Genomic DNA, 23,000 nt, shown 5'->3' with positions numbered 1-23,000 from the left:
GATACTCTATACTGATGGATCCTCCAACGTCAAAGGCACAGGGCTTGGTATACTACTAAAATCGCCACATGGGGACATAATACCCCACTCCATAGCTTGTGAGTTCCAAACCACTAACAATGAGGCTGAATATGAAGCCTTGATTGCTGGTTTGCAAATTGCTAAGCATATGGGGATCAGGTATCTTGAGGTACATGTAGATTCATTGCTAATCACTAATCACTTTAATGGATCATATGCTGTTAAAGGTGAAAAACTAACCAAATATTTGGAGATAGTCAAAGAATTGGCACTCTCTTTTGTTTCCTTTAGTTTGACACATGTACCAAGGGAAGAAAATACAGAAGCTGATGCATTGGCTAATCTAGGATCATCTTTGAAGATCCCAGAGGATATAAGTATCCCCATTATCTATATCCTGGCTCCTGCCATTGAGGATCATGTGGCCATGGAAATAGGAGAGGATTCTGCAATTATCCCTAGTGAGGATACTCAATCTTATCCAGGATCAGGATCATGGATCTCACCAATCATGAGATACTTACAACACGGAGAGATTCCTATGGGAGAAAACCCTAGGGCTTTCAAAATTAAGGTATCTCAATTCACAATCTTAAATAATATGTTGTATATGCGATCTCTTGCAGGACCATATTTAAGATGCATTGAGGATCCTGAAGTCCAAGAAGTTTTAAAAGACTTCCATGAAGGAGATTGTGGAAACCACACTGGGGGCAGGGCATTGTTCTCAAGGATCCTAAGGACATGATACTACTGGCCAACTATGAAAAGGGATGCTGTGGAAAATGCTAAGAAGTGTGATCCTTGTCAGAGACACAGCAATATCCTTCATCAGCCGGCTGAATTTCTACATCCTATATCCTCCTCTTGGCCACTTATGAGATGGGGGATGGATATAGTTGGTAAGCTCCCTAAGGCACCTGGTGGGAAAGTGTTCATGCTTGCTATGACTGGTTACTTCTCCAAGTGGATAGAGGCTGAAGCTTTTGCCCAAGTCAGAGAAAAGGAAGTTATATCCTTCATTAAAAGAAATATTATAACCAGATTTGGTATTCCTTCTGAAATTATATGTGATAATGGTTCCCAATTTATTGGGGGCAGAACCACTAACTTTTGTGACAGCTGGGGGATTAAGATGATAACATCAACACCAGTCCACCCACAAGCTAATGGTCAAGCAGAATCATCCAACAAGATCATCATCAACAATTTGAAGAAGAAGCTTGGATCCAAGAAAGGGAAATGGGCAGAAGAGTTACCTTATATGCTTTGGGCTGATAGGACAACCCCTAAGAATGCTACTGGTCAAACACCATTGTCTTTGGTATTTGGGGCAGAATCAGTGATCCCAACAGAAATGGTAGTTCCAACTGCTAGAACAAGTACCCGTGATCCTGAGGAAAATGATGAGAACCTGGCTCAAGACCTGGATACTATTGAGGAAATCAGGGATCTGGCTAGGATAAGGATGGCTAGTTATCAACAAAGAATGGTTGGTGCTTACAACAAAAATGTTAGGATCAGAAAATTTCAGATTGGTGATATTGTATTAAGGAAAGCATTTCAGAATACCACCAATCCTGCTGATGGAAAATTGGCACCAAAATGGGAAGGCCCTTATTTGATTGAAGCTGAAGCAAGAAAGGGGGCATATAGATTGCTGACCATGGAAGGTGATTTGTTACCAAGAGCTTGGAATGCTGTCCATTTGAAGAAATATTTCATGTGAGCAGGATCCTCCTGGCACGTATGATCCTTACATTAGGGGTATCCTTGAAGGATCCTTAAGGCGTCAATGATCCTTACTCTGGTAATGTCCTGATCTTGAACTATTTCATTTCCTTATTTTCTCATATATGGATAAGGATCATGTGTCCTTTATCCATCTCTCACATGATTTTGAGTTTTGAAAGTTCAGGTATTCTTAGCATAATGTTGATTATCTACAGAAGCAATCCAGATCCTTGGGTTTAACCCCAGTTATTTGGGCTTGACCCCAGTTCCGCCTGTAGCGCATGCTGATCCTGGTATAGTTCAAGGCATTGGGACCAGTACTCGCTTTAGGGGCTGATAATTCCATTGTACTGGCTATACCTAGGATCCTACGTATAATGGTAGACGTACCATACATCCGTTCCTAAGGTTTCTAACGTTTTCACGTTAGCTAAGGTTTTGGCATTTTCATGTCACTAAGTTTGGATAGTCGCCAGTTAGGGCCATACTCCAGTTTACACACGATCCTTGGGCTTGTCCCCAGTTATCCTTGGGCTTGTCCCCAGTTATCCTTGGGCTTGTCCCCAGTTATCCTTGGGCTTGTCCCCAGTTGCTAACTCTTATCTTATATTGGCTTAGTCCCAAGTTATGCTCTATTTCAGGTCCTTGAAGTTAAACAACTAAGGATCCTTGATCCTTATTTCTCTCTAAGGTTTATCTTATAGTTATCCTGATTATGGTTAGGATCCTAACTTGGATCCTCAGGTATGATCCTTAACTATTTTTATCTTATTCATTGTTTATTTGAATAACCCTTATACTTTGACAACTGAACTTATGATCCTTAAAACATATACTACTTTCTGGGATTTTTCAACTATAGGATATTTGATCATGAATCATATCCTAAATGTTTTCAGTCTGACTTATTCAAAATTGCTTATTTAATAAATGCACATCAAAACAATTGAAAATTAAAGGAACTAAAAGGACAATAACACAGGATAAGCGACAAAAGGTTAAGATTTTATTTAGAGTAAATTACTTTTTGAGTCCCTGTGTTTTAGTGGTTTTAACCACTTGAGTCCAAAATCCAAAAGTTTAACGCCCTGAGTCCCTATCCATTTATTTTATAACGTTTGAGTCCAATTTTGTTCATTTTATAACGATTTAAGTCCAAAAAGTTGGACTCAAAAGGTTAAAATTTGGACCCAAAAGGACTCAAATGGTTAATGAAAATGCTTATAGGGACTCAGGTCATTAAACTTTTTGCTTTTGGACTCAACTAGTTAAAAACACTAAAACACAGGGACTCAAAAAGTAATTTACCCTTTTATTTATTAACAAAAAGACTAACCCTTCAAAGGTTGTCAAAATTATCTACCCCGAGCATCTACCAGCAATACGTGGCCCGTCCGCTGGGGTAGGTAAAGGGTGTCCATGATAATAGGTTCAAAGTTATGCAGGGATATAAAGGCGGCAGGATCACAATGGCTTCATCCCCCAAACAGAGGATCCCTCCACCATTTGCAATCCTACCTATTGTCTGAAGGATCCTAGATCCTTAAACCTAAAACTATTGTTCGAAATACAAACCATCAAATTGTTCAACAAAACAAACCACCATCAAACAAAAAATTGGGCTCCGGCTATGTCTAGAAGTTTCCATCATCGCCCAATCCTGCAGCCTAAACCTTTGCTGCATCACCACCTCCGGCTCCACTTGCTTCACCACCTTCACCCTTGCCTCCAGCCTCAATGGTCAGGATCTCTTCAGCCTCTTCTTCATCCTCCAGTTCAGCCAGCCTTGCCTTCCAGCCCTCCACATCCCAGGTGCTCTTGTCAAAAGCAGGATCCTGAGCTTCCAGGGCCATTTGCAGCTTGGTCTTGTACATTGCTATGGCGGCGGAGACCTTGGCATCCTCGGTGATCTCGTGCCTCTCATAGTCAAAGTTGATCAACATTTTGGCCGTTTCGTTTCTGGCGTTCTGGAGATCCTTCTGAAGATCAGCTATCTTGAGGTCCTTCAGCACTGCAACCTGTTGAAGATCAGCAATCTTGCTATCTTGATCCTCAACGTGGCCAACATAGGTCTCAATCTCAGCAAATTTCTGCAAGGAAGACAAAGGATAATGTCAGAACTAATGATCCTCATATCAGCAGGATATAGGGGCAGGGATGGTGATCCTTACCTCATTGAAGTAGTCCAGGAATTGTTGGCCGATCAAGGGGAGGCCTTGCAGATCCTCAGCTTCGGAGGCCTTTCTCTTCTTGCCTCCCTTTCCTTTGAGGGGTGCCTTGGGGATCGAGGCTGACGGGCTGGTAGGAGCTTTTCTCTTGGAGGATCTGACGGTGGTGAGATCGGTGACGCTGAACTTTGAAGCAGACTTGGTGGACTTTCCGGCACCTACACAACCAAAACGAGATAAGTATCTTAATTTCACTTGTATTTCATTATTTATTTGAATTATTAAGCAATGATACTTACTTGACATCGTGACAGAACCAGAGGATACTTCCTGAGAATCTTGGGTGGTAGTCTTGAAAGTTCTTATTTCAGGGTCAAGTCTCTTGAAGGCAGAGAGTCTCTCTTTAGCAGCAGGAGTCAATCTGAGATGTGAAACGGAGATAACTGCACAACAAGAAAGCAAAACAATATCAGTGATCCTCATATTGTAGAAAAGTTCTCTGGTGATCCTTCTCAGGATCCTCCATCCTACCATGGGTAGCCTACTTCTTGGGTAGATCCTTCCCGTCAGGGATAGAATCTCTCATGACAAAAAAGAAGCGCCGCTTCTAGTTGGTATCGTTTTTGGTAGCCTTGAAGATCGGATGCTCCTCCCCAGGTTTTCGTTTGAACAGATAGCGATGGGAACCAAAGGTGGTAAGATCATACAGTTCTCCCAACTCAGCCATGCCTAAATCTATCCCCTCCTGCTCGATGATCCTTTCAAGGGTATGTAAAACCCTCTAGATCATCGGCATGGCTTGGATGTAAGATATGCCGGTCAGGGAAAAGAAGGATTGGGTGAAAGCTGGAAAGGGATATGTGTAACCTATGGTGAACGGGGTAACAGGAAACGCAACCCAGTTATCATAAATGTGATCGCTGAGGGCGTTGGGATCAAAGGATTTGAACACCGTGTTCACCGGGAAGCAGTAGCGGATCCTATCGATTTGTGGATCGGAGAAGCAACATCGTTCTTTAATGGAATCTTCAATGATTCCTTGGCTTTTTAGCGGGCTGTTCTTCGTGTGATCCTTGGAAGGGGAGTTTCGGAGCAACATTTTGGTAGAATAATTGAAAGGAAAGAAAAACAGAGCAAGCAAAGATAGAAGATGAAGGGGAGAATACCTGTTTGATATTCTGAATGTGGTTATAAAGGGAGTAGCTCTGGGATTTAACTGAAAACGATCATATCCATATCTCCTATTTATAATGATGATTCTGCAGGGGTGTCACTTCTGTGACGTCATAATGCAACGGATAGTTCGATATCAACGGCTATATATCCGTTGAGTTTGTTGCAGATAAGATCAAGAAAACATAACTCGTTAATTTTACATTTTACTCCTTATATTTGGGGGCAATTGTTAGGGGAGGATTTTCTAACAATTAGTGATCCTTATTTGCTATCCTAATAAGTGATCCTTACTTCTGTGACAGATAGTGATCCTCAGAAGAGCTTCAGGATCAGGATCATGGATCACCCTAAGGATCCTCATACTAACGGTTGGCTGTTTGTGTTTCGTATTGTTTTGCAGGAGTATTGAGCTAGACTTGGTCTTGACAACGTTACTATGGAATATTCCACGGGTATTTCGCACACATTTGAATAGAAATGGACGTTGTGGAGAACGTGGGAGCATGGCACAAAAGTCGGATAATTAGTTAGCTTAGTTAGCTTTCATTTCTAAAGGGGTGACGAGCTAAATTTAGAACACTTAGCCATTTTCGGTTACACACACTCTCGTACAATTGCAGTCTCAAAGCTCTCAGCAAACACTTAACAAATCTCACACTTTTACACGATTAACCATAGTGATCCTTGTACTTAGCTCGTCACTATCCGAAGTTGTAAACTTTTATTGATTTATTTGAGCTTGGTGATCGGTAGTTTCCATCACCCGAGGTTTTTTATGCCGGAGATCATTCATTGATCAAGGGCTTTTTCCTCGTATAAATTCTGGTGTTGTTTGTGCAATTTACATCGAAGTGATCCTTATTATTCTTCTTCATTTCAAGCATCATTCCCCGTAACTAAGAGTTTGGTTGCATTATCCTCACTAGATTTTTGACCAAAACACTTGTGAAGTTGAAGGACTAGTAATTAATTTGGTAATTCTAATTTGAATTTAGGGTTTGGTTTAACTTGACCTGTTAGATTCTTATATTTTGTGCTATATAATGAATGAATGTTGTGTGAAGTGTGTGTTAAACAATTGTGTTGTTGGAGATGATAAACATCTAAAGTGTTCCTTTAGACTTAAGACGGTCTAAGTGACAACCGTCTGCTTCTGGCTCACTGTTTGTGTGATCATCCAATGGTAATTAGGCTTTTTCTTCTCAAAATCCATACTTTCTGAATGATATGAATTACAAGAAATTAGGAAAGCATGAATAATTAAAACCGAAAAGGTGGTCATCCCGATATCTCGTCTCTTTCGATTGTCCAGTTAGACTCGATAGTCGTTTTGGGAGGTATGATTCTTCAAGTATCAGTGCGGAACGACAGTTGATGGGTAGGATTGGGTTCATGCACTAATACGTGTTGCATTATGTTTTTATTAGGAACTCAGGATTAGCACCAAGAAGCTATAATCTAAAATCCTAAATATTAATCAAATGCTTTGCAAAAACCCTAAATGTTTTCAGTTATACTTACAGTGATTAAGTCTTTGTATTCTGAAATTACTGCTAGTATGTGGGGGTTTTATATACACTACTAGTCCAGCGTCACTAGTTGAAAGAATGATCAACAATGATATGACCACAGTCATTGTAACTGCGAACGTGACAAATACTGATTTGAGTAATTAAAAGATATAAATAAATGTAAAAACTCTTGGTACTGTAAATTATAACATTGTGTCTTTTTATACAAATGAATGAACTCACCAGTATTTTTCGCTGATAAAATGTTTTTAAACGCGTTTCAGGTAACTTACTGTGAAAGTAACAGAAGCTTGCTAAGAAGCACTGAAGACTTAAATAAAATGGCTATGTTAAATAAAATTGTGTAAGAAAATTAAAATATATAAAAGTTATATATAACAAGATAAATATAATTGATTTAAACATAAAATTTTAAAAAAGTAATGTTTCATGAGAAATGCATTGGAATTTAAAAATAATTAATTCTGTGAGAAATGAGTAGGAAAATTCTAACAAGACATTTGTGTGAGAAGTGAGTAGAAAAATTTGTACGAAATGCGTCAGAAAAAGATTACCCACAAGTAAAATTTCTACAACCCATTTTTGTTGAAATAATAGTAGTTTTCTAGACCAAAAGTCCATGAGTTCTAACTAAATAGAGATATAATGATTATACAATTATTTCTATGAGAGATAAGAATAGAAATTGAGAAGACGTATTCTTAGAAAAAACCTTTATAAAAACTTGAAGAAGTTATGCTTTATTCATTATCGCTACTAAAATCATCAGATCTAGCGACTTGAGTTTCAACGTGAAAGACGATTCACTTTCAAAATCATCTCAACGGCAATGTAACATCGGTTTAAATCTTCCCGAGGTTGACCAGAAGTTGTAAACACGAAAAATTCATCAGAAGGTACAGAGGGTTATGAAGTCACAAATACGTATATGGAAGGTCTTTAGGTTATATGGTTTCCGGTCCTCTCCGTAAGCTTTTCTTACAACGATGACTTTCCAACCAACTAATTGCAAAACTCAAGTCCCAATCGAGTAATCAAACACAAGAACAAGAACGAATGGAATAACTCTCCAATGAACTTTTATTATAACCAAGAAAATATAACTAAAAAAATCTTGATTATAATAACTCATAAAACCATAACTCGGTTTATTTTCTCTTGACTCTTAATAATGTCTACCCTACCTTGGTTTATATAGGCTACCCCTAACTTGGTGACCAAGACATTACCATATAACCCTAACTTGGTGACCAAGATATTACCAAATATAATTATAATGTAATTAGGAAACTTAACCAATTATGACCAACTTGTCAACATTGATCCCTCAAGTTCACCGACTTGTGACTTGAACTCCTTTATCACCCTTTTCACATCACCGACTTGTGATGAGTCGGGAATTACCGCCAACAATCACCCCCTTAATTTCCGACTCGAAATAAGTAGGCTCTAACATGTCTTCTTTGTCTTGATTCTCATAGAACACATCTTGATCTCTAGCTGTGTTTTTCGGCTCCTTCCTAGCTCGAACATTCTTGCGACCTTGTACTCGACTAGTCCTTTTTCCAAGACTCGTCCTTTGGTCATAAGAACTCGCCCCACCATTGATTCGGCTGCGATCTTGAGCAAACACTAGCTTTCTTGGATCATAGTGCGTTCCCTTAGAATTTAGGCTCATCTTGATTCAAACCTCGTGACTAAAACATGGGTGGCGACTTCTTGAAGAAACTCGATTGGCCCTTTGATCTTCTTACCAATCCTCTTGTTGGTCTTGATCCTCCCGGTCGGTTCTTCCTTGTCAACCCAAACCTTTGTTTAATCCTCGGTCAAACCCAAACCCGGTCAACCCAAAAAATATTACTTGATTAAAGCAACTTGGTTAACCCAAAGACTTTGAACCATACTCGTTCAAATCAGCACCAAAAAACAACCTCCTTGTCGATTTAAAACAAACACAAACCGTCCAGTCTAAAACAGCTTTTCAGAAACGAACGCGTTTGCTCGCAAACCCGATCACGAATACCTCTCGAAAAACCCGGATAAAAAAAATCCTGAATTAGATACTTAGATAGTGACTCTAACCAACTTGTTAGAGAGTACCAATTTTATCCCCCCTCCCACATAAACCTGCTTGTTTATGCGGTCTCGGAAATTAAGCACACTGAGAATTAAATATCTCTTTTAACCTTTTTCTCTTTCTGTTACTGCGTTGAGACTAGACCAACAGAAAAAAACAATCCTTTAATAACTTAAAATAATTCCCTTTTAATTGCTTAAAAAAATTATTTTATTTGTTTTTTTTCGAACCCAACTTGTTTCCGAGCTGTCACCACGCGAACAACTATTCGTTGTCCGCCGTCGTAACGGTACCGCGCCGCTGCTCCGACAAACCAGTATCGTTGCCCTTGGAACAAACAAGTCCGACTAACTTGTTTCGTTTCTAATCACTCCTGCCGCCACGAGGAGCCTCAACAGATCAATGACCCTTGATACCTAAGCCGCCGATTTGTTGAGTACTTGTTTGATATCGATGATTGAACTTGGCTCTGATACCAATTCAAGTCCCAATCGAATAATCAAACACAAGATCAAGAACGAATGGAATAACTCTCCAATGAACTTTTATTATAACCATGGTTGCAAAAGTCGCTAGGCGCTCCCTAGTCGGTCGACCGGGGAGTTGAGAGTACTCGGCATAGGCAGAGAGTACTCGGGGAGTACTCGGACATGTTAAATTATAAAGAAATTAGTTTTCAGAAATTAAATATATGTCTAATAACATAAATTTACTAATATTTATAACAAAATACGTGAAATGATATTCATTATTTAATATGATAGTTATATAAATTATGTTTTATTATTGTTTAAGTCAAACTCGGCCCGAATTGACCTACTAGATCCGATTTTGGCCGAGTTTGACCGCGTTTGATCGATTTCGAGTAATTTGGCGGAGTTAGAGAAAGTCGCCTCGGCAACCTACCTTGTAGCGACTACTCGGAGAGTACTCGGCCTTGGAAACCTTATTTTACAACCATGATTATAACCAAGAAAATATAACTCAAAAAATCTTGATTATAATAACTCATAAAACCATAACTCGGTTTATTTTCTCTTGACTCTTAATAATGTCTACCCTACCTTGGTTTATATAGGCTACCCCTAACTTGGTGACCAAGACATTACCATATAACCCTAACTTGGTGACCAAGATATTACCAAATATAATTATAATGTAATTAGGAAACTTAACCAATTATGACTAACTTGTCAACATTGATCCCTCAAGTTCACCGACTTGTGACTTGAACTCCTTTATCACCCTTTTCACATCCCGACTTGTGATGAGTCGGGAATTACCGCCAACAAAAACTTAAACATGCCACGTTAGACTTGCCACAGGAATTAGGTTATCTTTATGACCACCCTCCGACGTGAGAATAATCATTGGTTTCTTGAAGTAAACGAAAAGGTATAAGAGTTTAGACAATGGTTGAATTACGATACCTAACATGAGGTATATATAGTTGTTGGTAAATAGGGTTTGCGACCTTTATCTCCCTTAGAGATGAGGGTAGCAAACCTATTTGACTTAGGTTAATACACCTCTAACGGGGATGAATACATCATATGGACATATCTATTTAACTAGTCCCGGTTTGGCCAGTTCTCTAAGGAATGCTCAGTTTAATGTAATTAAACCAGATCATACCATATGAGGTTGAAACCCCCACTGACATTAGAACAATTAAGCTAGTCATGTATATCAAAAGTCTTCAGAACCATCACATGTGCGTAAATATGTACGATGTATAAAAAGGGGATAAAATATATGCAGGAGTGAAGGTGAGGCTCCTACGAGACAGGAAGGTGAAGTATCCTCGTAGTTAAGTCTCCTTATACACAGGACACAATACTAGTGGACCTGACTGGTATGTGACGAATATATACTCCAATTTTTTTTTGTAAAGATGCTAACCATAGGAAGAAAAATAGTACACAAAAACATTTTAAATAGATTTGAATCACTCCACCCCACCCCTTCACTCCCTCTATATAATGCAATTATTCCATCCCCTACTTCATCAAACCAACTTCTAATTCCTCAACTTTCACCTCTTAATTTCTACAGCCACCATGCTTCCTTCACCAACCTCCGTCGTGTCGCCGCATTCAATATTTCACCATCCACCACCTCCTCTTGTTACCCTTGTTGTTTTCCTTGTTTTGTTAATACTTGTACATAAACTCAAGCGGAGGAACCACCATACCACACCACCCTTAAAACCTCGGCTGCCACCGGGTTCAATGGGTTGGCCTTACATAGGTGAAACTCTCAAGCTCTACACTCAAAACCCAAATTCCTTCTTCTCCAACCGAGAAAAAAGGTTTGGTTTTATGACTTTATCCACTCTTTTATACTAAAAAAATTCTTTCTATTTTAAGTTCTTAAATATGAAACTAGTTGCAAATTTTACTGTTTTATCTACTCAACAGTAAGTATAGCTTCCTTGAAAGAGTTAAATTCCATAACAAAAATCTGTCCCTAACGAGTAACTTCGCACAATTATCGCGATATTTGGCTGGCATAAACCGAGTTTGTTCATCTCCAAAAATGTTTCTATAATTCTAGAACTACCCCAATTCGATAAGATTTAGGAAAGTACTTATAAGGAGGGTACACTAAAAAAAAGCATAGATTTATTTTATTGTGACACGGAAAATCTAAGTCACAAAAAGGTTAATTTCTTTACCTATTAATGACTATATATAGACTAGACTGACACTTCCAACTAATTAATTAAATTTGTAAAATCAAATGATGCATTCTACTCTATTTTATTAATTGTCAATATAGGTATGGGGAAATATTTAAGACGCACATATTGGGATGCCCATGTGTAATGATATCAAGTCCTAAGTTAGCAAAGATTGTGTTGGTGAGTCAGTCACATATGTTCAAACCAACATATCCTCCAAGCAAGGAGAAGATGATAGGACCGGAAGCTGTTTTCTTTCACCAAGGTCCTTACCATTCCCATCTCAAGAAGCTCATCCAGTCTTCCTTTCTTCCGTCCGCGATCAAAGGTTCGGTTTCCCAGATCGAAGACGTCGTACTCCGGTTTCTTCTCACTTGGGAACATAGAATCACCATCAACACTTTACATGAGATGAAAAAGGTGTGTTGATTGCTCTTGGGGTCTAGTTTCATTAACTGTTCCAGTCTTGTGAATTTTTTTATAAACGTTAAGTTTTCAAAATTGGGTGATACAAATGAAACATATATGAATTTTGGTTGCTATTTAGTGATTATTTTTTTCACTATTAACTTCTTCAAGTAATTTTGAAAAATATAATCACTAAATGTAAAACGACGATTCATATATGTTTCACGATCACTTAATTTTAAAAAAATCTAACCTTTATATATAAAAGAAAAAATAATAGCTTTGGAACAGCTAAAGAAATCCCTAGTGATTTCAGAAGAAAAAAAATAAGTTTGAGTGACTTTAGTAGAACAGTAGGTCGCAAGCAAACGTTGCGCATATGTTTCTAACTTGGCACCGTTGGATGTTACATAGTACGCTTTTGAAGTAGCAATGTTATCTGTTTTCGGGAACAAGTTAGAGTCGGAGATTGAAGGTATAAGAGATCTGTATCAATGTCTAGAAAAAGGGTACAACTCAATGCCTTTGGATCTTCCTGGCACTCCCTTCAATAAAGCAATGAAGGTACTGATATACATACACAACACGTGTAAGTATTCTTTTTGTTCGCATGTGTAAGTGATAATATAACCTTATGCTGAACTGAACTTGCAGGCAAGAAAGGGTCTAAACGAAAAACTAAGGAGGGTAATAGAGAAAAGAAAGGAGATGAGTGGGGGTGAAGGATTGTTAGGGGCATTGTTGTCCAATGAAGCAGAAGGAAAGATGAAATTGAGTGAATCACAGATAGCTGATAACATAATTGGGGTCATATTTGCAGCCCATGATACAACTGCAAGTGTTCTAACATGGCTCCTTAAATATTTGCATGACAATCCTCATCTCCTCCATGCTGTCAGGGTAAATTTTAATATATATATATTATTATGATTGACTTTAGATAGTAATATCATTAATAAATTTTGATAACAAATAAATGATTTATAAATGTTCAGAGAGAACAAGAAGAAATAAGGTGCAAAAGACTTGAAGCCAACCGTAGAATTACGTGGGATGATACTAGACAGATGCCATTATCTACTCGGGTATATATTATATGGACATTTCAATTGGTTTTATTATATATCAAACATAAGACTAAACAAAATTTCAATTTTATTTGTTTTTATTTAAAGAAATTAATGGCTAGAAATTGACATACTATTTCATGAACCACAAATGTACATTTTGTTTATTAGTCACCTACGTATTTTAGTCTTTTACTTAGTTATCAAATACCTAATTATATAATGTAAAATAAATATGTTAATTTTAAAAAGTAAATTGAAAACTTATGGCAGGTAATACAAGAAACACTGAGGGCAGCGAGTATACTATCGTTTACATATAGAGAAGCAGTAGAAGACGTAGAAATGGAAGGCTATTTGATACCCAAGGGTTGGAAGGTCCTTCCACTCTTTAGAAGCATCCATTACTCTTCTCACTTCTTCCCTCACCCCCACAAGTTCGACCCGTCAAGATTCGAGGTGACTAAATTGTTGCATAAAATTTATATACAAATATGTGGGGTGGAGCTATGTGGCCAATGCGTATGAGTACACGTGTATGTAAGTACATACCCTAAAACATGGTGTCACGTTGCCTTTTGGTGGTCAAGTGGTGTATGCTTCAAAGTTAAAACTTAAAAGGTTGAGAGTTCAAATTATACGAAGTGCATGTTAGGTGTATTTGTCAAAAAAAAAAAATAATATATAAAAAATATTTTGTCAAGTGATCTCTTAGTTAAACATGTCAGTTGAATAAAAGGATTTTTAAATGTGGTTAAAGTTTATCATTTTTAGTAATATAATCTAGTTGTGAATTTGTTCGAAATACCACCTAATAAGTTGATCAGTTGTCTTGTCTTTGTCGTAATTACTTTTATATTTATATTTGTATTGTATTGCATAAGTTTGAATCAGATGGAAGTCATCACGTGACATAGCAGTTTTGTATTGTAGTATATATAACCAAATATATGTGGTGCTTTGAGCTCTTACCCATTTCTACAAAAAACCTCACATGCATGTTAGTACTTACATGTGTATCTTGCAACGTTACACATGTAAGTTCCCCACTCCAACATTTGAAAAAGACAAATGTGTCTCTTAGTTATTCTATAGATTCTGCATTATATATGATCTGAATCTGAATCTTGATGAACGTGTTTTAATTGCGTGCTACTATAATGCATATGATATGTTTACGTGTAGGTTGCGCCTCGTCCTAACACGTATATGCCGTTTGGGAAGGGTGCCCACTCGTGTCCAGGAAGTGAGCTGGCTAAGCTCGAGATGCTTGTCTTCCTTCATCACCTCACCACCACTTTCAAGTAAGTCTACCCCATAAGTTATGATTAACATGGGTCCTGGCTTTGTACCTTATGCATTAGAAACTTTATTTTGAAATGATCATCTTATGTCACGTTTTGAATTGTTATATTATCTTATGGACAGATGGGAAGTGATAGGAGAAGACGGGGTACAATACGGGCCGTTTCCTGTACCCAGAGATGGTTTACCCATCAAAGTTTATTCTGCTAACAAGTAATAACAATGTTGAAGATTAAGGTGCTGGTTTCGGGGGTCAAAAGATGCACCCTGTTATGTTACGCTTGGTGTTTATTGATGGTAGCACAAATCTCTTGTATAAAAAGTGTAATTATGAAGAATAAATGGAAATAGTCAGAGAATTATCTGGGGTCCATTGTGTTCACTATGATACGGCCAGTGTTAATGTAGCATGTGATTTGTGAATTATGAGCTGATCCAAAACAAACACGTAAAAGCTCCTTTTGGGATTCGATATCTAGTATCTTATTATCGATCACTTTTGTTTACAGGAACAAAAAAGATTATAGAGAGGGACTGAAGCAATTTTATGAATTGTTCTCATGCATAAACAAATACTTGTTAACAAATACTGTCAAAATTCACCACATCGGGATACACTCGTCTCTAAACCAAGGAAACCCTCGTCTAGGGCAAAAGCCCGTGAACACTCACCCGAAGGCACGACATTGCGATGAGGTAAAACTTACACAATTCGAGGATCGAACTAGCGATCTCCGCCTAGTCTGGGTCACTTAGAACACCAAGTTTCTCTCTTACCACTCCACCACCAACTTATTGACTACGTGCATTGCTACTAAATGAATGTAGGTGCATTGCTATTAATTTTTTTAACAGACTAACAAAAAAAAACATATATTAAAAAAGTGGCTAACAGAAAATTGGCTCAAACCAGATTACATAAATTGGTAACACCAGCCAAAGAAACAACACAAACCAAACCAATTTACACCCCAATACAAGTATGAGAGGATTGAATTGAGTTTTCTGTATATATCTTTTTATTTTGGTATATCTTAATAAAAAAAACCACAACTTATAGAAACTTACATCAAACTATAAAAGGAAAAAACAACAGTTGTTATGGGTTGGAGATGTGGAGGATGGTATGGTATCTTGGCTCTAAAGAATTAGGAGACGATGTTGACTTTGAATGATTTCTTGCAATTAATTTCCTTCTTTTTCTAACACTTCCTCTCAAGTTGAATAGTGGATTTCCAAAATTCAGCTTGACCAAAAAATGCTTAGAATTTTTCTGTTAACGGCCTTCGTTAGTATGTCGGCAAGCTGATCCTCTGATTGAACATACGGTAGTTCAATAACCCTTGCTTCTAGTTTTTCCTTAATGAAATGTCTGTCAACTTCAACATGTTTAGTCCGATCATGTTGTACTGGATTCTCTGATATCTCAATAGTTGTTTTGTCATCACCCATAATCTTGCTTGTCTCTTTCGGGGAAAAGCTGATCTTGGTTAAGAGTTTTTGTATCCATAAAACTTCCTACCAATCCTTGTTCTATCCCTCTAAATTCAGCTTCTACACTTGAAAGGGAAACCACTTTTTGCTTCTTGCTTCTCCATGTAACAAACCACCACAAGTGGCCTAGTGGTGGAGTGACTTGGGTTCTCCAATTGAGACCCAAGTTCAATTCCCATTAGTGTCACTTTGGTGGCCACCGACACCCGCTTTAAAGCCGGACCGAGGACACTCGAGGTCTCGGGTTCGAAACATGTTTCTTACCCCCTCTTTGATGGCTATGGGTATTTGCCGCCAGGGATCCTTGTCGGGTGGTGAACTGGGAAGGGAGATCCCTTCCGCGGTCAGGGGTACCGTACAACTACCCTTTTTTTTCTCCATGTAACAAGGTTTCCCCAAGTGAAGTACCCTGCAGTTAACCTCCGGTCTCCTTTGTCGCCTGCCCAATCTGCATCAGTATATACATACGCATCCAAATGCCCATTTGATTTGAATAGAACTCCATCACCAGTTGTTCCATTGAGGTATCTAATAATTCTCCAAACTACATCCATATGGGTAACCTGGGGTTGATGCATGAATTGGCTTACCACCCCTATAGCGTAGGCTATGTCTGGATGGATATGTGACAAATATATTAGTTTCCCAATCAGTCGTTGATATCTTTCCTTATCTGCTAACTTTGCTCCTTCCTTCGTATAAAATTTCTGATTTACAATCATATGAGTGTCTGCTGGTTTGCAATTAATCATTCATGTTTATGCTAATAGGCCAAGTACATATTTCTTTTGACAAATGAGAATTCCTAGTTTTGATCGTAGTACTTCTATTTCAAGGAAGTACTTAAGTCGGCCCAAATATTTCATTTCGAACTCTGTGAATAAATTTTTTATTAACTTGGTAATATTTCCTTCTTTATTTCTTGTTATAATCATATCATCAACATAAATGATTAAGCAGGTTATAAGTTTGTTTCTTTTTTTAAGGAACAATGTATGATCAAGGTTACTCTGTTCGAACTGATAATTCTTCATAACCAGGGTGAATCTACCAAACCATGCTTGTTTTAGGCCATAGAGAGATTTCTAAGAATCTAGGTGGAGCTTCCATATAAACTTCTTCCTTTAGTTTTCGATGTAGAAAAACGTTTTTAACATTGAACTGATGGAGCATCTACTCTTCATTTGCAGCAATTGAGAAAAGCACCCTAATTGTATCAATCTTATTAACCGTGGAAAAAGTTTCAGAATAATCAATCCCATATGTTTGAGTGTATCCTTTAGTTACTAGCCGAGCTTGATATCTTTCAATTGTGCCATCCGGTTTATACTTTATTGTAAAAATGTCACACCCTCAAATTCCACTTGCGGGGTTTTTGTTGGTGCACTTGTGTCTGTACTTTGTCTGTATTCGGTCTGTATGTAAACGATGTCCTTGGTAGTCTGTAAGTTGACCAAGTCAACCATCCTCCGGATTGACTTGGCCAACAGTTAGCATATGCTTGTTGTTTGTCTGCCTCGAAGGATGAGTGATCGAAGGATAATGCAGATCCTTCGATCACCTCGAAAGATATGCTTCGATTGATGGACCTCGAAAGACAATCCTTCGAGGTCCTAGCTGATCCTTCGAAAGCACTATATCCGAAAGATGATCCTTCGGACCATCTATCGGATCCTTCGGACCAGACATCATGGGCTGGGTATAAATACCCATGCAGTGTGTTGTGTTTCATATTGAGATGCACACTTAGAGAGACAGACAAGAGTGGAGAGCATTCTGTCCGAAACATTCACACACACACTTTGAGAGTTTGCAAACTGATTGTAAACATTGTGCTTGTAACTGGAACCTTCATACGTATTAATACAGTGGTGTTAATCGGTGAATTCTTGTGTGTTTGTTTTCTCTACTTGCTTCATTCCGGTTTGCCTACTAGCTTGGATTCCGCACTTGCTAGTGGGTTAGTATAACAAGGTTTAGGTTCGTTATCCTCCGCGAAAAGGGACCTACAAGTGGTATCAGAGCTTGGCTCTTTACCTTGTTTAAAACCGGGTTGTTCAAGTTCTTGGTGTGTTTGAACACTTGGTTTAGCACCCGTTTTTGGTGGTTTTCTTGCTTGTTTTAAACTGAAAAACGGTTTCTAAACCTTTCGGGAGTGTTCTAGATCGGTTTGGGTAACATAAAATTTGTTTTGTGAAACTTTGTGTTTTCCGGCCATTTTTCCGGTCATATCTCCGGTGACTGGTTTGGATAAGGTTGTGTCCATTTTGGGTAAACTTTTTGAAAGTCCAAAAAGTTGGTGAAAAGTTGTTGGCAGACCATATCCTTTCTGCCGAAAGTACTTCACCAACCCATCACCTTTTTCACCAACCCGTCAACGTTTCTGTCAGTGTGTCAGACCTCGAAAGATACCTTTCGAGCTCGATAGATCATCCTTCGATCAAGGAGATTCGAAAGATAGCCATCCTTCGAACATCCTTCGAAGTCAGTGTGTTATCCTTCGAGTCAAGGAATCTTTTCGAAAGATCATCCTTCGAGTTACTGTTCATTTCGAAAGATAAGGAGAATCTTTCGAAATCTTCTTTCGAAAGATAAGGATCCTTCGTACAGTCAATCTTTCGAAGTGATTGTTCGAAACTCAACAGTGATCTTACGAACATTGTTGATCCTTCGAACAGGTCGTGATCTTTCGAACAGATTGTATCTTTCAATTCTTATCTGTTTTACACTTAACAGTCTGTGCTTGTGTAGATTCTCAATTAATATTTGATCAAAATGAGCTGTACAAGTCCATGGGATTGGAGTTTGGACTCACGAACCAATCAAGAGTTAGTCACTGCTGCAGATTGGGCAAAGAGTATGATACCTTCTCCATCAATCAGTCCAAGTCAATGGGCTTTGGTATCCAATCAAAGTCAAAGTCTTCAGAACCTTCTGATTAGTGAGAGTGAAACTGGCAGCAACAATCGTCCACCTAAGTTGAACCATATGAACGATTTTCCATCATGGAAAAACCATTTTCACACATATGTTCAAGGGCAAAGCACTGATCTTTGGACGTGTTTCATCAATGCGTTCAATACTAATCTTGAAACTGCTGCGTCAACTTCAGAGGGTTATGCCAATATGCTTGAAAATGACAAGAAGGCTTATGAATTGGAGAAAAAGGCCTTTGCCACACTTACTCAAGCACTCAACAAAGACATCTACCATCAGTTCTCTTATTGCAAGACCACGAAAGCATTGTGGGATGCCTTAGTTGCTAGAGGAGAAGGCAATGCAGCTGCTCGAAAATCTCGGCATGATTTGTTGAAGAAAGAGTTTGAATCCTTTCAGTTTTTGGAAAACGAGACTCTGAATGATATGATCACACGTTTCTATCATTTGATTAGTGAGATGTGTGCTTATGGAGTTGTCTCTACTCAACAAGACATGGTGAGTAGATTTGCTGACGCCTTACCTCCAAAGTGGAGTTCTTTCATTGAACTGTTGAAGCATACTGGAACTCTAGATCAAGTCAACATCTATGAGTTCATTCAAAAGCTGGAACATAAAAATGATGAAGAAATTAGGAAAGCAAGGCGTGCTCCAGCTCCTCAGAATACAGAAATGTATCTTCCAGGATTCGATGTTTTGGCAAGATCCGCTGCAGCTCAGCAACAGCAACCTAAGCTGCAGACTGCATTTGTGTCCAATACAAGTTCAAGTTCCTTTCCGTTTCCTCAGTCAACAGCTGCTCCACCACAACCTCAATTCGATCCGAGGTCTTACATTCCTGTTCCAACACAGCCACAACCACAACCTCAACAACAACAACAGCAAGCTCACTATACAAGCAATCCTCAACCTCAACCCCAAAGTCATCACACAATCCGAGTCGACAACTCAAATCTTTCACACCTTAGCATTGAAGTTGCTAAGGAACATATGGAGATTATCAACACCATGGTCAGTGCATACTGTGGTTTGGTAGCAGGTCAGCTTGGAAACATCAACATGACCAATGAAGATTATGATCAGATCGACAAGGATGAAATGGAGTTGATGGATATTAAATGGGCTTTTGCTAGTGCGGTTAGAAGGGCGAAAGATTTTATGGCTCGAACTGGAAGAACTTCGTTAGAAGGAAAGAAAAACACGAAGTATGGGTTTGATATTAATGCTGTCACATGCTTTAACTGTGGCGAGAAAGGGCACTTTAAACGTGAGTGCACTCGACCAACAAAACACGGCAATCAAAACCCCTTCAGAAACCAGACGAATGTGAATGCCCAACAAGAAAACCGTGAACGGAGGATGGTGGCAGTGAACAACAATCAGGGACAGCCTGGAACTGCAAATCACAATCGGGCTTTGGCTGTTCAAGCAGATGAAGGATGTGACTGGTCAGTACAGTTTGGTGAAGGTGATCAGGGAAGTGGAACTGCCCTGTATGCTAAGGTCATCGAGCATGTTCATAAAGAAGAATCTTCTGGAAGCGATGACAGTTCTGGTTATTCTGGAAGTTCGGATGAAGAAGGCTCTGTTTCTGGGGATAATCACTCAGAGCCTGATGTGAATGAAGAAGGAGATGATGATATTCAGGATCTACTGAACGAAGCTGATGAGCTTAAATGTCAGAAATCAATTCTGATTGAGAAGACTGCTACTGCATCAAAGGAAATGGAGAAGCTATTTTCTGAAGATGGAGCGTTTTCTTTTCAAACTGCCTTTATGGCAAACGGTTCAGCCTCTTCTAGTCAGGTAAATTCTGAACCTCCTGCTTCTAGCGTTTGTGAATCTTGTGCTGATATGAAGCTTGAACTAGAAAAGCTTCATAGTCATAATCAAAACTTGGTTATTGAACTGTCGAAATGCAAAGAGGCAAACATGGCTTTAACCCGGAATGAAAAGGAATTTAAATCTGTAATAGAAACATTAAAGAAAAATGTGTCCGAGGTTAACAAAGTAGTTTACCACAAGCAAGTGAGTATAAATGAATATATTAACATTGTGGAAGAAACTAAAAAGCAATTAGCCATTGCCCAATGCGAACATGATGCGATCAAACAGAAATTGGATAGTTATTCTAACTCCCAATTTGTGCTTGATCACATCATCGATGTTCAACAACTAAAGGGAAATCAGAAAGGCATAGGGTATAACAAATGTCCGCCCCCCTTGATGAACAACTATACCAAGATGCCTGATGAGGAGGAAATGCCTCGGTACGAACCCAGTGTGCCTCTTGATGTTGAGGAGTTTGCTACTGGCCTTGGGTTCAAATCGGACAATTCTTCAAACACAGCCTCTAAGGAACAAGAAACTTCACCATCCATGAAGCAAAGTCCTCCAATTATCGAGGACTATGAGACATCGGATGATGAATCAGATGTGGCCGTAAGTGATCAGGATAAATCACTTAGCAAGATGAAAGGAGTAGATATTCCACGAGAGAATCACATTCTTTGTGATCCTGATACTCCTGAGATTCCATCTGTTAAGAAGCAAGTGATTGATCCTGTCAAGGTTGATAAGACAGGTGTGTCTACTGTTAAAAGCAGTAATGTGTTGTACACTTTGGTTGGAGATAATAAAATCTACTCAGATCATGTTTTTCCAATTAAAAATGTAAATAAATCTTTGATTGACAAAGTCTTTGAAGACAATACAAACAAATTTTTGGGAAAAACACTTCCGGGAATTGTGGTAACACAATGTGATCCAATTCCTAAGGCTGAGATTAGAAAACAGTTTGGTAATCAAAAATCTCCAACCACTCAACAACATACTGCTTCTAAGGGTAAACAACAACAACGAGCTCCAAAGCCAAAGGCTAAGGTTGAATCAAAAGGAGCTCGTTACATGAAGAAAGGAAAAGATGTTAAGTTTGTAGCATCAAAAGGTACAGATAAAATTGAGACTTTTGAAAACAAATCAAACACTGATTTTGTACAACAAGTCAAGATTTTGAAACGTAACAGTGATAACAATTACACCCAACACACAAACGGGTGTGATGAAAGAGCAAGTACCTCAGGTTCTACAGGCTCAACATCTGGTAGTCGATCAAGTTCTCCTAAGTCTGTTGAAAGGAGAACTTGTTTCAAATGTGGAGAAATTGGGCACATTATCAGAAACTGCCCAAATGCTCCAAAGAAGAAATTTGTTGAAAAAGCTCCACCTGAAACAGTTCGCCCTCAACGTCGGTCAGTGTCACCTAAACATGATAAACGAACTGTAAAAGAACAAGAAACTAAACAACGACGTAAGAACCTGAAAACTGTTGAAAAAGCTTTAAAATCTGAAGTTAAAACAGTGCAAAAGGAATCAAGTGTGTCACAACCTGTAAAACCAGAATCTTCAAAAACTGGTAGGCAAAGACGAACTTGGTTACCTAAGTCGGGTGACAATTCAGGGGGAGCAGTTGTTCTTGAAAATCATCAAGAGATCGAGCTCACGTTTCGTGATGCTAAGGGACGACCCAAGACCACTAAGGCTTGGGTCCCCATTCTCAACTGATGTTTTTATGACATGTGCAGGATGTTCTAGGAGGAACTATTAATAGTCATTGGATTGTTGATAGTGGAGCATCCAGGCACATGACTGGCGACTTACGGCTCCTGTATGACGTGAGAAATATTAGAGGAGGGTATGTTGCTTTTGCGGGTGATAAAGGTGGGTACATCACTGGAGAAGGAAGTATCTCCAATGGTATCGTGTGCTTTGATAAGATCAATTATGTGAAGCAAATTGATCACAATCTTCTGAGTGTGTCGCAAATCTGCGATAAAAAGTTCTCAGTGATTTTTGATGACGCTGGCTGCTATGTGCTGAAACCTGGATTCAAAATTCCACAAGAATGGATTCTCTTATCGGCTCCGAGAGTTAATGATCTTTATATTCTCGACATGAGCCAAGCGATTACTACATCTGCACAAGTCACTTGCTTTGTCTCAAAAGCCACAGAAAAGGAGTCTATATCTTGGCACAGAAGAATGGGACACATTCACTTGAGAAAGATGAACCATTTGGTGAAAAATAATCTTGTGAATGGTGTGCCTGTAAGAAGTTTTCATTTGCAAGATATCTGTGTCTCGTGCCAAAAGGGGAAGCAAACAAAGAAGTCTCACCCTTTGAAGAAAATCAACACTGTCAGCATGCCTCTCGAACGTCTTCATATGGACCTTTTTGGACCTATGAAGCACAAGACAACGTTTGGTGATGCTTATTGTTTAGTAGTTACTGATGACTACTCTAGATTTTCTTGGGTATCTTTTATGGCACACAAGAGTGAAACTCCTGGCATCCTCAAGGATCTTCTTACAATGTTAGAGAATCTCTATTCGTTGAAAG

The 23,000-nt window shown here is 38.7% G+C and overlaps 1 protein-coding gene across 1 annotated transcript; it reads left to right on the top strand.

Moving 5' to 3' along the window:
* Positions 1–10,604: 10,604 nt before the first annotated feature.
* LOC110865515 (abscisic acid 8'-hydroxylase 2) lies at positions 10,605–14,744 on the top strand. The gene is made up of 8 exons (XM_022114773.2): positions 10,605–11,019; positions 11,490–11,811; positions 12,214–12,363; positions 12,454–12,699; positions 12,795–12,884; positions 13,140–13,325; positions 14,052–14,170; positions 14,295–14,744. The coding sequence occupies exons 1-8, from the start codon at positions 10,769–10,771 to the stop codon at positions 14,386–14,388; spliced, it is 1,458 nt and encodes a 485-aa protein (XP_021970465.1). The 5' UTR covers positions 10,605–10,768; the 3' UTR covers positions 14,389–14,744.
* Positions 14,745–23,000: the final 8,256 nt, after the last annotated feature.

This window comes from Helianthus annuus, chromosome 6 (genome assembly GCF_002127325.2).
Source record: "Helianthus annuus cultivar XRQ/B chromosome 6, HanXRQr2.0-SUNRISE, whole genome shotgun sequence".
NCBI classification, from domain to species: Eukaryota; Viridiplantae; Streptophyta; class Magnoliopsida; order Asterales; family Asteraceae; genus Helianthus; species Helianthus annuus.
The sequence above is the reverse complement of the archived record's forward strand: the minus strand, read 5'-3'. Positions and strand labels throughout refer to the sequence as shown.

Excerpts from the sequence above, each read along its gene's own strand:
- LOC110865515 (XM_022114773.2), top strand. The coding sequence starts at position 10,769 with ATGCTTCCTTCACCAACCTCCGTCGTGTCGCCGCATTCAATATTTCAC. Across the intron at positions 11,020-11,489 it reads TTCTCCAACCGAGAAAAAAG|GTATGGGGAAATATTTAAGA; the intron begins GTTTGGTTTTAT and ends TTGTCAATATAG. Across the intron at positions 11,812-12,213 it reads CTTTACATGAGATGAAAAAG|TACGCTTTTGAAGTAGCAAT; the intron begins GTGTGTTGATTG and ends GATGTTACATAG.